This window comes from Arachis duranensis, chromosome 10, assembly GCF_000817695.3.
Source record: "Arachis duranensis cultivar V14167 chromosome 10, aradu.V14167.gnm2.J7QH, whole genome shotgun sequence".
Classification (NCBI taxonomy): domain Eukaryota; kingdom Viridiplantae; phylum Streptophyta; class Magnoliopsida; order Fabales; family Fabaceae; genus Arachis; species Arachis duranensis.
In genome coordinates, this window is record NC_029781.3 from 14,710,311 (window position 1) to 14,726,673 (window position 16,363).

General features: G+C 35.5%; 3 protein-coding genes across 3 annotated transcripts in view; 2 read left to right on the plus strand and 1 right to left on the minus strand.

Annotated features, from left to right (window-relative positions):
* The first annotated feature begins 228 nt into the window (after nt 1–228).
* On the plus strand, nt 229–2,411 carry LOC107469247 (pentatricopeptide repeat-containing protein At5g14820, mitochondrial-like). The gene is given in 3 exon segments (XM_021132478.2): nt 229–504; nt 734–1,577; nt 1,579–2,411. Coding segments are annotated over 3 exon segments (1,608 nt in total). The 5' UTR covers nt 229–409; the 3' UTR covers nt 2,248–2,411.
* A 318-nt stretch (nt 2,412–2,729) lies between these two features.
* Nucleotides 2,730–3,950, minus strand: LOC107469232 (uncharacterized). The gene is made up of 2 exons (XM_052255794.1): nt 3,091–3,950; nt 2,730–2,975 (listed from the first exon to the last, which is right to left on the minus strand). Exon 1 carries the CDS (start codon nt 3,883–3,885, stop codon nt 3,121–3,123), a length of 765 nt encoding a protein of 254 aa, XP_052111754.1. The 5' UTR covers nt 3,886–3,950; the 3' UTR covers nt 2,730–2,975; nt 3,091–3,120.
* An 11,646-nt stretch (nt 3,951–15,596) lies between these two features.
* LOC107469228 (early nodulin-70-like) overlaps nt 15,597–16,363 on the plus strand; it is an 8,658-nt gene continuing 7,891 nt past the window's right edge. The window contains exon 1 of the mRNA XM_016088606.3: nt 15,597–15,950. Coding sequence (XP_015944092.1) covers nt 15,597–15,950 — 354 coding nt within the window. The remainder of the gene's footprint in view (nt 15,951–16,363) is intronic.

Consider the following 16,363-nt stretch of genomic DNA (forward strand, 5'->3'; position numbering starts at 1 on the left):
GTATTTATAGTAAAGTTGATAATTACCTTTATTAAAATAGTTCTATCTTTATTAATAGATAATCGCTGCTTTCATCTTAAAAATTTGTTGAAATCTATCTTTTTAAAAAAATAGAAATAATAAAAAAAGTTTGCGAAAATACTTACTTAGACCAGCATAGCTCAGTGTCCAACCTCTTCAAAAAAGTCGAATATGAATCGGAGACCTTCTTTTTGGATTGAACCTTGGTCTAATTTTATTTGATGGCCAGAAAATCAGCACCGCCTTTTACTTCCACACCCAACTCCTCCTTCTTCATTCGTTGCTTTTTTCACTGTAAATGGCACTTCAATGACTACTTCCCTTTGCAATAGAACATCCACCAGCTCAAAGTTTCGATTTTTAAATTCGTTCCTTCGTGAGCACCTCAATGGCCCCTTCCATGCCATCTCTGCCACCAAGCTACGCTCTTTCCATCAGGGACGACCAATTGGATGCCAAAGGAGCAAGTGCGCTTTCCTTGTGGTAGCTCTCTGCCCTTGTCTCGTTTGCTTCATTATCCTCTTAATTGCACTCTCTATCATTCTCGTTCTCAAATTCCACTTCTTTTGCCACACCCCTCTTCACTTCTTGCTCCACAAAAAGAACTGCTGAATTCCCATCTTAGTTTCTTATTAAAGTTTCCGTATTTCAATAATTCTATCGGTTTTGCTACTGTTGGTAATGGTGATGCTTTTTCTGGTGTTGAATCTAGCACTGAGAATGATGATGATGATAATGATGAAGATGATGATGATGGTAGAGGTTTTAATGCTGAGTCATGTGCTGACTCAGATGAGGTTGATAGGGTATGCAAGGTGATTGATGAATTGTTTGCATTGGATAGGAATATGGAGGCTGTTCTTGATGAATGTGGGGTTCAGTTGTCACATGATTTGGTTATGGATGTGCTGCAGCGGTTCAAGCATGCAAGGAAGCCGGCATTTCGGTTCTTTTGTTGGGCCGGGGGAAGGCCTGGATTTGCCCATGATTCCAGAACTTATAACTCCATGATGCATATTCTTGGGAAGACAATACAATTTGAGACGATGGTGGCAATGCTTGAGGAAATGGGGGAGAAGGGCCTTTTGACAATGGAGACTTTCTCCATTGCTATCAAATCCTTTGCTGCCTCAAAGGAGAGGAAAAACTCTGTTGGGGTCTTTGATCTGATGAAGAAGTACAAGTTTAGAGTGGATGCTGATGCAATTAATTTCTTGCTTGATAGCCTTGGCAGGGCGAAGCTTGGTAAAGAAGCTCAAGCAGTTTTTGAAAAACTGAAGGGTAGATTTACGCATGATTTGCAAACTTACACCGTACTTTTTAATGGTTGGTGCAGGGTAAAAAACTTGCTGGAAGCAGGGAGAGTGTGGAATGAGATGATTGATAAGGGATTTAAGCCAGATGTTGTTGCACATAATATTATGCTTGAAGGATTGCTAAGGTGTAAGAAGAAATCAGATGCCATCAAGTTATTTGAAATCATGAAGGCCAAAGGTCCATATCCCAATGTTAGGAGCTATACGATTATGATACAGGACTTTTGCAAGAAAAAAAGTGATGATAGATGCTGAAGAGTATTTCGATGAAATGATAGATCGTGGGTGTCAACCGGACGCTGCACTTTACACGTGTTTGATCACTGGGTTTGGGAGGCAGAGGAGAATGGATTTGATATCTGATCTACTGAAGACAATGAGGAAAAGAGGTTGTCCACCTGACGGGAAGACCTACAATGCTTTGATAAAAGTGATGACAAGCCAGCATATGCCGGATGATGCAATGCGAATATACAAGATGATGATTCAAAGTGGCATCAAGCCTACAATTCACACTTACAACATGATAATGAAATCTTATTTTGTGACAAAGAACTATGAAATGGGACATGCCATATGGGATGAGATGCATCATATGGGGTGTTATCCTGATGATAATTCCTACACTCTATTCATCGGAGGCCTTATAAGACAGGGAAGATCAGGCGAGGCATGTAGATATATAGAGGAAATGATAGCGAAGGGGATGAAAGCTCCTCAACTTGATTATAACAAGTTTGCTGCTGATTTTTCAAAAGCTGGGAATCCTGGCATACTTGAGGAGTTGGCTAAAAAGTTGAAAATTGCCGGTAAATTTGAGGTCTCCAATGTTATTGACAGTTGGGCTGAGATGATGAGGAAAAGTGCCAGGAGAAGAGAGCCTACATATTCAGGTGGGTGGTTCACATAAACACTCGGCACGTCAATGGTGTAACTAACTCAATTTTATTGACTACCAATCAGCTAGTTTGTCTTTAGTTTATGTCTTCTGGTTTTTGGTACTTTGTATTTGACTATTTGTATATTGATATTAATGTTGGTTGAAAATTATAAGCTAATGTTGTATGATGTCGTGTACCATCTTGAATGAAAAACAGTTATTCATATATTAATAGATTGTATATAAAATAAAAAGACCAATTGAACATGGGTGATTCTGGAATTTTAGTAGTCATGGAGTAGCATAAGCAGGTAAAATATTTACATTCCTTCATGTTACTACATTCAAATAAAACATCAATAAAGCCGGAAAATTTAGAGATGCTAAAAAGGGGTATATTGGGCGTATGCAATGAAAATGAAAGGTACCTTTTCCTTTATTGGTAGTTTTCTCAATAAGACGATAATAATGGACAAAACGTATAGTGATAATCTGAAACAGTTTGTATACTGTCTTGAGTATGAATCAAATGCTTTACATAATAATTGTCCTTGTCCATATTTCTTTGGTTACAGAGAAACTACTGACTTATAAGCATTTAACTTCTGATATAAGATTAGGAAGCAAAAAGTAAACAGAGCTGAAAGCTCTGTATCCTAATTCTATTCCTACAGAAATTGCCCCATGATCATGATCTGTCCTTTTTATATTTCCAAGTTTGTGAAGTGTGGAACTCAGCAAATTTCAGTAGTAGAAGACTTTAGCAACATAGAGAAGTAGGAAGTGAATGAAATAGAAAAGGAAGCTGCATTAGCCAAAATATTGGACAAAATTTTCGAAGTTATAATCTGAAATATGTGAGACAGAAAATACTTGAAGTTGAGCCATGAAGTTTATTCATCATCATCTGACAGTGGAAGCAACAGTGTGAGCCCATAACTTGATGCTATCTTTAATGTCATTTTCATTGTTCAAAGCAGGAACCTTCCAATTCTTCAAAGGGTTCTCTTTCTTTTTCTTATGTACCTTCCATGCTTCTGAAAGGTAAGGTCTTGGAACTGCAGCCTTGTCACAATTCTCCTCATCTTCATCATCATCATCACCATCCTCATCATCATCATCATTCTTGACACTCTTCTTCCCTAACCTTTGCAAACCAGGAAGGATTGAAGCCAAGCTTGAATCTTTGTCTTCCTCTGAGAAAACAAAGCCAAGATCCATAAACCCTTTAAGCTCCTCAAATTCAAGGTCTGATAAACTCTTGCTTCCCCTTCTCTTCTTCCTTCCTCTTCTTTTGTTGTTGTTGTTGTTTTTCTTAGGCAACCCTTCAAGTTGCACTTGCACCTGTGCTTGCCTTTCATCTTGTTCTGTGTCTGTGATATCTTTTCCTGAAAGAATGGTTTGAAGCTTTGATGGCAACATCTCAAACTCGGGCGAACTAGAATCATCATGCATGGAGCATGTCCTATTGTCCAATTGGTCGCTCATAGACCTTGTATGAATGGTTTGGCTGCGCAAAAGCATCGGTTCTTCTGATTCTGATATTCCTTCTTTGGTTTGATGATTTGTGTTTTCATGAGAACTTGATGAACAAGGTTCTTGTTCCTTCATGTCTTGAATCCCAAACCAGCAAGAATCAAAGAGCTTCAACACTGTCTCTGCTTCCATTAATACAAAGAAATGCTTTGGGAAAATAAGCTTAGACTCTTAAAGTCGTTTTGGAACTGTATTATCATAAGTAGATTTGTCAAAACATGGTAGATAATACAAGATATATTATATTATTCTTTATGACTATATTGCCCTTCTTGCACCTTGAAATTACAAGAGTAGTTCAAACAAATTTTGGATTGGAGACATTTTCTTTGTTAATTATCATTATATAAGGTGTACCGTTTCTGTTCTCCAAGAAAATACAAATGTTTTGAGTCAAAACCAAAGGGGGTGTCTACTAATAAACACAGATCTATGAACTGAAAAATGTAAAGGGATTTAAATTATAGGAACCTGATTGATTACCATACAGTTCATCATTATGTATAGGTTGGAGAATAGTTTGTATCAAAGCACTATTGGGAATCCATTTTGTGTTCTCTTAGATGTTGACATTATATGGTCACATCTCTTTCTGGTTGGTTTGGTGATTGCATCAAAGCTTTCATGTGGGAACCAAATCAACCAATTGCCAAGGCAGTTATTGCTTCCAAAATACATTAAATAAATTGAAATATGTTTAGTGTGGTAGGCAATAGCTGCAACTTCTAATTATACTTCATTGCAGTGCTGCAAATTTTCCCCAGATTAATGGGTACAAAACTTCCTAATGAAAGCTACATTTTTACTATTTTATTAGTTTTTATAGGCAATAATAGGCTACATTTTGTATTTTAGTTCTCCACAAACAATGCCGAGTTTCACTTGTTTTTCTGCAAGTTTGAGATATTAAATATATGAGAGTTCTGATATTGTTATTTCTTCAAATATATAGAAAAGCGTGAAAAATAGAATAGTATTGATTTTATTTTCATTAAGGCCCAATCTGGTATAAAATATAAAATAGTTAAAATAGACTACGGAAATGAAATTTCCTAACAATAATAACTGATCAGCATAAATCAAATTAGTTGGAGTTTAATGAATTGTAGAATAAAATGAAGAGGTTGAAAGAGTTGGCCAACTGAATTTGGTCCTTCCCCAGCGTCGCAAACCACAATTTCGGATTGCCTTAATTGTGTAATAATGATTAATAATGTGGTTGAATTAAGCTGTACGTGATTAATAATGATTATTTATGAATGAATAATGGAAGCACAACTTTCTAATAATGCAATATGTTTACATCATTCAAACAAGAGTAACACACTTTTCTAATGATGAAATCCAAGTAACTCAGAGAAGCAGAATGTTCTGTTAAAGTAGCTAAGTTGCTTGGACTGGCAGGTTCATTCATTCTGCACATGCATCTCACATGCGTTTGTTTCATTCATTTTGTTTTATCAACTTTGTTCTTACGTGAAGATCGATCATTTGCTTATGTATGCTTAACATAAATTGACATTGATTGTTTAGCATGAGACTTACATAACGAACTCAAAATGAGTAATTTATATAACATTTTTGAAAGGAGCTGAGGTAGAGTGGGACCTAGCTAGACGCAAACAAGTGGTTGAGAGCAACTGCACATGGTTCACGTTGTGACATTGCACTACCCTTATTATGACAAGTCGTCCATTTCTATGACTTTAATTTACCCTTTTATTTACCTGACACATTTTCAAATATATGCCATGCTGGTGAAGCACAGATGTATATTTTGCATATCTTCCCTCTCTGTATATTAAGTTGACATGCTGCTTTTTTCTTGTTAGATTTGGAATACATTCTATGGCCAATTTTATGGTGTCTTTTATTTAGTGCCTAACTTTTGCCTAAGTTATTTTTTATAGTAATTTTAAAATATTTAAAAAATTTTAACTTTTATACTTTTAAATTTAAAATTAATTATTTTACCTATTTTAGTAATTAGGCAATACTTTTTAGGCACTATAGTAAATACTTACATTCTATATGGGTCTGTAAACACATCCAAAACAATATTATGTGTCAGTATAGAGTACGAAAAACATTTCTCAATGAAAGTAGGGCGAGCATATGCATGTTATAATGGTTTTAGTTAGAGTAACTTAATCATGAGCACAAAAAGGATAAGAACCTGATTTGTAAGGCAAGAGAAAAAGTGTGATATAGACAAATCCTTGGACTTGGAAAGGAATAGATGAGAGGAGAGAATTAATACCATAAACCGCGAGAGCTTTGCACTGGGAATTGTGCTTCTATGCTTCTGGCATATATATGCTCTTGATTGCTACTCCTTTTCAATGGCATATGCTGGCTTTGGATGCGGATTATTGCTGGCTATATATAGAAAGAGCTTCCATGATAGTCTTCATCACACACAAATCGAAATTGGTATATAAAAAGTGTTAAACATTTGTATTGCTGTTGAGGAATGACACGGCATTCTCCTTTGGCAAAGAGAAAGAGATCAAACATGTATAGAAATATACATAAATGTATAAGTGCATTCTTCAATTTTATTTCTTTCTTTGCCAAAGGAAAATTGTCCTGCCATTTTCTCTCAGTTTTATATTACTGTCAATGATTTCCTTTTCTTTTTCAAAAAAAATACAATTACATTATATCAACTTTTGGCAATCCAGAAACATGCTTTAAATTATTGGTCTATTTGATTGCGTTTCCAGTTGTCAAGTATTTTTCTTTGAGTTAAACCTCAGAGTGGTCCCTGAACTTGCACTCAACCCTCAAAGTAGTCCTTAAACTTGCAATGGCCCCAATCTTATCCCCGAATTTAACACATGTGGTTCACGTCGTCCCTGAAGCATTTTTCGGAGAATATTCCTTAACGGCGCGCTGACATGTATGAAGAGACGCCACGTTGGAGAGGTAACGGTTATCTAATGTGGCTGTTATCTTTTTTTAACTCAATTTAGTCCCTGAAATCATTTATAACCCTAATCCCCAATTTATTACTAGAAACCAGACTGTTTCTTCTTCTCTGCTCTCCTTCGTCTTTCCTGGCACCGTTGAGCTTGATTTGAGTGGGTCATGATGGGTGGAGGCAGCAACCATGTTAGTAGCTCCAATAACCGATGATCCGAGAAAAGCTATGGGAGGAAAACCACCAGAAGTAGTCACGAACGAATTCCAGATAGGTGTGGATGTGGTAGCCGACCCGTCCTGAAGTGGTCAGGAACAGAGGCGAATCCAGGGAGACCATTTTATGGTTATCCTAATTATAATGTAAGTGATTTTTGTTAATGAATATACCTAGCATTGTTGCTTATTCAATTTGTAACATTTCTTCTCAATGGACATGAAATGTGGTTGCAGAGTATTGGCAAGAGGTGGTATGGTCTCTTTATGTGGGCTGACAAAGTTGCTGATAAAGAAGAAAAAAGTGACAGAAGTAATTTTGGCTTTGAAATGGAGGAGTGGAGAATGAAATTTGCTTGGAAGCTTGGAAGCTTGGAGTCTAAAGTTAGGGCTCTAAAACTAGCATTTTGTTTGTTGTTGGTTGTTGTTACAGTAATTGTAATTGTTGTTTGTGTAGTATGGAAGCAGTGATTTTCAGTTAAATATTGTGTAAAACAAAAGTTGTAATTACTGTACCTTATGATGAACAAATGAATAGATTTGTGTAATTCTATTTTATGTAGCTAAGGAAGTGTAATAAAATTTGAAACATTCAACAATAACATTCCCACATTGTTAATTATTTTTCAAAGTTGTCTGTGTCAAACTAGACACGATCAAAATACAAGATGGAGTATTTAACTACCATAATCCAAAACACATACACCCTGACACATGGAACTCAGAAACCATAAAGTTCAATGTTTAAAAGCAAAATATCTTAATAGAAAAATAGCAAAATGTTCGTTTGTTGAATTTTCTTGGTGGTTTGAACCCCGAAGTTGGAACAAAATGCATGGTGTTACGCAACCTTGAAGCTGTAGTTGCTGATACACCAACCATTGGATTGATACGACCACTTGTTGGAGGTGGAGTATTTGAAATTGGAACAGTGGCTGGTGGAGGAGCATTTGAAACACTTGGTGGAGGAGCACTGGTTGCTGCTGGAGGAATCGAAGCTGTTGCAGCTGGTGGAGGTTGTCTTCTTTTTTTAGGGAGCTTTGGTGGCCTTGCCTGGGACTGATTTACCTGGTGGGATTCTTCATTTTTATTTTCTGACACCATTGGTTGACTCATGCCTACCTCAATCTCAGTAGCATTGCCCTCATCTGGGACTTTAGGAGCAGCAGGGAGAGGTTGTTGCTGATTTCCTGTATTAGCTTCACTAGCAGCAGCAACTGCAGCAGCAGCAACTGCAGCAGCTGCAACAGCTGCAGCCTCGTCGTCGGCCTTCTTCTTAGCACAATTTCTCTTGTCGTGACCCTTGCCACCACAATGATGGCGTGAACCCTCCTTATATACCCTCTTCATCTTGGTGTTCTTCTGCTTCTTGCCTCCAACTGGGCCTTCATCAACTCCCTTTCTTCTTTTCTTCTTGGGTGCCCCTGGCATCTTCTTAAATTTGGTTGCTTGTGGTCTGTTGTAAAGTGACTTCTCCCAGAGTTTCTGACCAGGAATAGGATTGATATGGAATGCATATGTGTCATTGTATGCATCCATTGTCAACCATCTATGACAGAAGTTTTCGGGCTGCCTGCTTGCCCTAGCCATTGCAGCACAAGCATAGACACAGGGCATCCCTGTTTCAAATCAATAAAATGCATCCAAGTTACTAAGTAACCAATTCCAATTCCAGTGTGAAATCCACAATAAATTAAGAAAAACAATTACAATATCAAAATAACTATTGGAACGGTAATGACAATTAAAGTAATACCACTCAGTTGCCAAAGTCCACAGGTGCATATTCCCTTTCCCAAGTCCACTACCAGTTTGTTGGCAACCCATGTACCTCGAATTGTTCATAGTCCGCATCTCCGGACCACATTGACACCCAATTCTTTGAAGCATTCCTGATCTTTTCCAAGCGGCAACGTTGAACAGGGGGTAGTAACCCAACATGGTTCTTGAATTTCATTTTGTTTCGGGCTATCGTCCTCATGATATATATTCTAACTTCCTTGAGTAGTGTGATAATTGGTTTAGCCCTTGCTTCCTTGATTCTTGCATTGAATACTTTGCAAGCATTGTTACAGATGTTGTCACATTTTGGTTGGGTAGGGAAGAAGGCCCGACTCCATGCATCTCTTCGCCATTTGGCAAGGTACTCCTAGGCTTCCTTCTTAGCTCTCTGAATTTTCATTATACCCTCAATGAATCCCTCTTGAGTGGTAGATCTTGCACACTCCCACGGTAATCCTATGAGTTCGTTGTCTTTCCACTGCTTATTGAAGTTTCTTCACAAGTGCCATACACAAAATCTGTGGTAGACATCAAGGAAGACCTCCTGGACAGCTATGATTAGTCCCTGCAGGAAATCACAAAAATTATTAACTTACAATATCGAGACCCAACATGGTCCCTCAACTTACATAAGTGACATAAACTTAGTCCCTACATATACATAAGTGATATAAATTAGTCCCTAAACATACGTAAGTGACAGTAAACTCGTCCCCACGAGATAGTAAGTTCTACTCCTATCCCATTCTATTAATATAGGCATATTGAAACAGAAGCATGAAAGCAAAATATGGCAACAACAATGTCTGAAACAAACCAGTGCATATTGAAACAGAATCATGAAAGCAAAATATGGCAACAAAAAATACATCAACCTAAAGAGTTCAACCATTTCTAAATATTGGGGCCATTGCAAGTTTAAGGACCACTTTGAGGGTCGAGTGCAAGTTCAGGGACCACTCTGAGGTTTAACTCATTACATAACATGATAACATAAACTGGCTTTGAAAGATTATTTTACAAGAATGAAAAATCAACTATTTGACATTGTAGTCAACTTCTACCGGATAAGCTATTTTCTAGTGTAGCATTGCTAGTGATAGTTTCACCAAAATCACCTGTAGGCTGTAATATTTGTTGAATGACCTGCTCTAATTTGTTCAGAATTCAAGTTTTCAGTTGGATATAACAAAGGCTTCAGAGGCATTGTTAGATTGTAAAGTTAAGCATCTCTACTACATGGTTCATTGAAGGTCGATCGGAAGGTTTGAGTTGTATACACCACAGTGCAGTTATTTTCGCACAACTCTGTTAATAGAGTACAAATTTAGTGGGTGAAGGAAGAATTTCAAATTTTGTCTTAATAATTTCAAATTTTAAGGTAATTCTTTGTCTTAATAATTACTTATGTCTTCGATTTTTGTCATCTATATACTTATAGATATGTATAAATCCAAATTAGGATTATTATGGTTGAAAAATTTGAAACTTTTGTCAAATTAAGTAAGATTATATTAATTGACAATATTATTAACTCACAAATGTTATCATTATCATATTTCTAGAGTTGTAAAATTATTAGACATCATTTGGTAGCTTGGTGATGCGGTCAAAGTTATTTCCAGTTCTTTAGAGCCAAGTTGTGAGTAGATATTATGTCTATAATTATTTGTAAATATATTATGATCAAGGTTTTGAAAACTGGACTGGTCATCAAACTGTTTTAGTCACTAGTTCACTGGTTTATTGTTTCAACCGTAGTCTAACCGGAAAAACTACCGTATAATAATAAAATAATGAATTATAAATAAACGCCTAACACATACTTGTAGTCTAATACAAACTTAGTCATTCCATAAGAAAATCATCACCATCTATAACAAAATACAATTCCAATCACTGAATACTATTCAATAGGTCAACATTGTTCAAACAAAATGCAATTTTGTTCAAACAAAATGCAATTCTAATCATTTAATAAGTTAATACTGTACAATCTTACAACTGGGTAGCAAGACCTCTTCTACAATTAAGCTCAACTTAATCACCGAACCAAACCTTCTCAAAACATAACAATTATCAAAATTTAACACAATCTAAACTCAAGCTCAATCTAATTATTGAACCAAACCTTCTCAAAACATAACAATTTTCAAAATTTATCACAACTAAACTCATCTAACAAACAACTCAAAACTCCAGACCATCAACAAACACCAACTAACATAGGCAACAAAGATCAAAGATATTATCAAATTGAAAAATAAAATAAAACAAAATAACGTTCATAGGAGTAATGGATTTAAGATGAATTGAAGAGCTTCATCTAATATGTTTTCTCCCTGAATCCTAAGATGTGAAGCTTCATATAAGCTTAAGAGTCCCTCAACATCTGTGGCAAATTTTTCATTGAAATTAATAGCATAAAAAAGCAGGTTAATACTATCATTCATAACTGAAATTAACAAATCATTCACAAAATTAAAAACAGCAGCAGCACTGCCAGAAAATTAATAGTAGCACAAAATTAATACTACCAACAGCATTCAGCAACAAACAGCATTTGATTTGATTTTCATTTTAGCATTAAGCAACAAACATAACAAAACAGTAACAAGTACTCCCTAACAATTTATCAGTAATAGTAACAATTTATCCCTAACAAAATAGTAACAGCTTAACAGTAGCAATTTATCATCAATCAATAAGCCAGTAACAGAGTTAATCAATCAAGAGCAGGCCAGAACAAGCCAGAGTAGTGAGCAAAGCCAATCAACTAAGAACAAGCACTAAACACTGACAGAGCATCCAATCTCAAGCACAAAGTAAAACAAGAAAACAGCAACGCATCACTTAATCAAAAACACAAAGAACACTAAAAACACTAGAAACACATGAATAATAAAAAAACACTAGAAACAACTATAACTGACCATCGAAGAACAAGCACGAAGAGGGTCTGATTTCTGAATAGACAATTAAAAAAACACGAAGAACAAGCACTAGTAGTGAGCATTGACCTTCGACGGACGACAGAGAGCTATTGAGTGTGCGGACGATGGCGACCAGGCGATTTGTGAGAGCGAACAGGGGTTGGTGAGATCGAAGTAGCAAACGCCGATAGCACGAAGACGAGTTCTTGCGTGCAACGGAGGCGGCAGCAGCAGTTTCTCACTCCGACAGGCGGCTACAAGATTGGAGAAAGGAAGGGGTGGGGGGACAAACGCGTGCAATTCCTTTTCTTTCAATGAAGGAAACGGTGTCGTTTCTTATAAACCGGCCGAGTTTCAGTCTGGCCTGACCGGCGAGTTCTTGGCCGGTTCAGCGGTTCGTATCCGGTTTTTAAAATAGCAATTTCTGTTAATAAATCGAACCGTTTGAACTGTCGATTCACGGTTAGACCAGTTTGACCGGCTGATCCAGTCCGATTTTCAGAACATTGATTACGATCAGTATTTAAATTGAATCATTATTTTTAACATTTGAAAATATTTGATTTTGATTTTTGAATTATTAGAATGAGTATTGATTTTTGCGAAACTCATAATTTTATAAAAATACACACGAGATGATATTCATATATTTTATAAAGCATATATAATGAAATTTAGTAATATATTACAAGTATTAGAGATTTGTTATACATGAATTAGTTTGAGAGACTCTGACTAAAAAACTGTAGTCAATAACGATCATGATAAGATGTTAACTTAGATGCATCTGGCTCAAATTTCAGCTAGCAAGGACGTTGCTAGCCTAACGTGTAGGTCACACATTAGATCTGTTATACCGTATGAACACACTAGAGGAAAGGATTACTCTTAGAGACGCCCAAGTGTGTAGCATTCGATTTAATTTGACTTCTTGAATGAGAACTCCAATTTCAGTTCATTCGTTTAATTACTTATCTATTTGTTCGCATATTTACTTAATATGACTTTTTTTATCCCTAAAAGGAAATATAGCTTTTTAAGTAAAATTTGTATTATCTTATATGGGTTATAGATATAATGTTTTCTCACTAAGTTGCAAAAATCACTCTTTCATATTCTCATGTTTTTCAGATATATGCATAGTTGTAAGAACCGGACTAGACCGGCCGGTTCGTCCAAAAAACTGGTGAACCAAATTTTCAACCGGTCCGATCCAGTATTTGAACCGCTTAAGAAATAGAACTGGTCAAAGTCGATAAGAACTGGTCAAAATCGGTAAAAACTGAACCATTCGAGAGAAAATTCCACCAAAAATGATGTAAAATAACCATCCAAACACTGTTAAAACTAACAATCCGATTTGTACGATATCACCTCATGATTAAAATGAATTATTAGCCAATCCAAAAGCAACCATACATCTAAAATTAAGGCAACCTGGTTATATTCAATTATCAACAAACAGAAAGGCAAACTTATATTTAATTGATTCACTTATTTAGTACATAGCTCAACCTGAGAACCCTATACACGTTTGCATTAATTGAAAAAAAATTAACATTAATCAGACACCAAGCTTAGTTATTTATAAACAAGAAACGTGTCAAATAACACATACTTCAAACATGCTAAAACTGTGTAAGACCAAATATCAATGCCTATAATATAAACCAACCATCCAGAAACATGCTAAAGTAACCATCTGAGTAGTGTCAAGTAAATAAAGACAATGGTCAACTAATTTACGTGACGTTGCATGCAAAGGTCCACACAGTGAGCGAACACTACTATACTATTTAAACCAAACTTTTGAATAACTTTGCGTCCCAAGATTAAATCAATGGCAAATAAATACATTATCAGCAACTTATTCTGCATGTTCCAATCCAGTGAAATTGCAACAATGGAGTTATTTGCTATGAAAAATCAAACACCTAAGCTGATTTATTGCATGTACAACTAGCAGCAACATAAACAGTTATCATCACATTAGGAAATCCACCCACTAACCTCCCGTAGATCCTCGGCAACGCAAGGTTCTTGTGGGTCGCAAGAACAACGACGTTGACGTAAGGGGTTTGGACGGAGGATAAAGGACGTAGGGTGCTAGCGGTCTCGGTACTGGTGCCAAGTCGAGCAGCGTAGCGACCCAGCCTCATGCGATGTGCAACCCAGTCCACGTTGAGGCCCGCCAGCGAAGTGCACCTGAGTATCGCGACGGAAAGCTCCTGGGGCTACCGTACTTGCTGCTGCCATCGAGGGAAGTTGCACGCGCAGATGGGTGATCAATCGGGGGCTGAAAGGTGCTGAGGAAGATGCGGGGTCAGTCGGCGCCACTGCGGTGGAATGGTTATCAGAGGTCGCGAGAGTGAGGGTGAGAGGTGTTCCATCATTCACAAAGAAAGGATTAGGTAAAATTTGAAATAAGGATTGGGTGGTTAGAATTAAAGTGAAACTGAAGGATTTTGTGACTAGAGTAAAAAGTGGGTTCATTTTTAATTTTAGTTTAAATTAGACCAAATAAACAACCCATTATATACATAAAATATGCATTTAAAGAAAATAATAATTTTTGAATGATTCTTAAACCAAACTCGACCGACTAGTGCCTATTATACTGTTAATGACCCCCTTTTTGGTGTTATACATTTTTAATATTGAAAAATATACTTGCACCATTTTATAATACACTTCCTTAAAATGTACACCTTCTTCTTTAGAAATGGTACATATTTATGGATATTGAGTTTTTTCAGAAAGGAGTATATATCATCAAAAGAATGGTATATATTTATTATCACACCTCCGCCTGCTGTGACCATACTCACAATTAAATTTCCAAGTAGCTCCAGGATCTCATAAAAGAATGACATGAACAACGTAACGTACCAAGATTAAAAGGGTTCGTTTGTTTAATTTTTAAAATGAAGGTGATGACAAAAGAACTGTTTTGGAAATCAATACAAAGTAGTGTCTCCTTAATTGCTTAAGCAGGCATACGGCCACGCGGTTCCTCTTTTAGTTGAGTCAAACAGAAGCAGGTTCACCCGGCCCTGCTAGCTAGCTAGCTTTTCTTCGCTACCAACAGTGATATTAAAGATCTTAACTAGTATATTTAATATCATACATCATGTAATGCCAGAAGAATAGAAAGGGATATTTCACCCCCACCTCTAACTCCTACTCTCTCATATTATGAAGCGTCAACAAGCCTATATATGTAGTATTTATGTTATATTATATTAGGAGAATATCTTCTCTAATATATGATGTGTAATATTGAAATATATATAGTATATATTAAGGTGAAAAGAGCGACACACTATGCATTAGTGAGAGTGATGTACATTGTCTCTTATTATTAAATTATTTTTTGACTATATGTCACCTCTACACCAAAATCAGTCTTTAAAATTAGTCACCAATATAAAATATATATTAAAATATATATACATTAAAAATAAATTAAACTACACAAATATATTAATGACTAATTTTAGTGATTAATTTTAGTGTAAGAATAATATTTTTTATTATTTTTATATCTAATAATCAGATTAAATTTTTAAAAAATAAGGACCGAACTAATTATATTAAATAATTTTTTTATACGAGAATAATTATATTATTCATATAAATATTATTATATATTTTTTCTTGTCTATGTGTTCTTTAGTTAAATATCTTCCTATTTTATACTCATAACTCGAATATTTTAGACTAGTTAAAATAAAATAAAATAAAAGAGTATCCGTTACAATAATAATGCAAATATAATACTTGAAGTGTTTTTCTAGCTATATGAAGCTATATATGTATATATACTTGCTAATAAACTTTTATTTATACAAGCGAATACATTGAAAAATAAAGCACCATAGAATTATTGATCCTCTCTGATCTCATCCAATATCTCATTCCAATATGCATATAGTGTCCTAATTAAACAACGTAACAGACTTAGGACATTATCTATCTTCATTATTGATAATGGTAGCTTCATCAGTAAGCAGTGCCGCAGTGAGTTGCACATTGGAAGAAATGTTGGAATCTAAAGAGAAAGAAATGTACCAGCAGCAGTGGGTGCAAAATGCACCCGACCCGCCTTGTTTTTTTCGAGAGGTATTCGAAAACGTTAAGGACACAATATTGCCCCCCAATAACAGCAAGAATGTGTGGTCAACTCTCGTTGTCAATGACAACCAACAACCTTTGTACAAAAGAGTGTTGGTGTTGTTGACGGAGATTTTTCCCATCCTTGCTTCTCTAAGAGGATACAATGCTCACAAGTTCAAATTCGATCTCATGGCGGGTATAACCGTTGCAAGTCTCGCCATTCCTCAGGTTCAATTTGATTTCGTGCCTGTTAAGTCATTTTTATTTTAAGAAAAAATTCACATTCATATAACACTTTCAAATATAAATTTGGTCATAAATGGTATTTTGTGAAATGAGACAATTTAAAATACAGATATCATCAATGTGTGAGAACTAGATTGAAGAGAATATGCACGTTAAATGGAATGGCAAATAGAAAACTTTTTTTTTTTTAGTGATAAGTAGGGTTAGAAAAATACCAAACAATGTGTATTGCGACTTAATCTAGTCTGACAGAAAATAAGTTTACATTCAACTATTTTAAAAGTTTAAATTTTTTAATAGGGAAGATTTAAGTTTATAAAATAATTTTGTTTACTAGACTATTTATTTATTTAATTTCATGTATATTTAATATTTTTTATTTTAATTTATTATTT

What these genes read in the sequence shown, in the direction of transcription:
- LOC107469232 (XM_052255794.1), bottom strand. Translation starts at nt 3,885, where the DNA reads ATGGAAGCAGAGACAGTGTTGAAGCTCTTTGATTCTTGCTGGTTTGGG.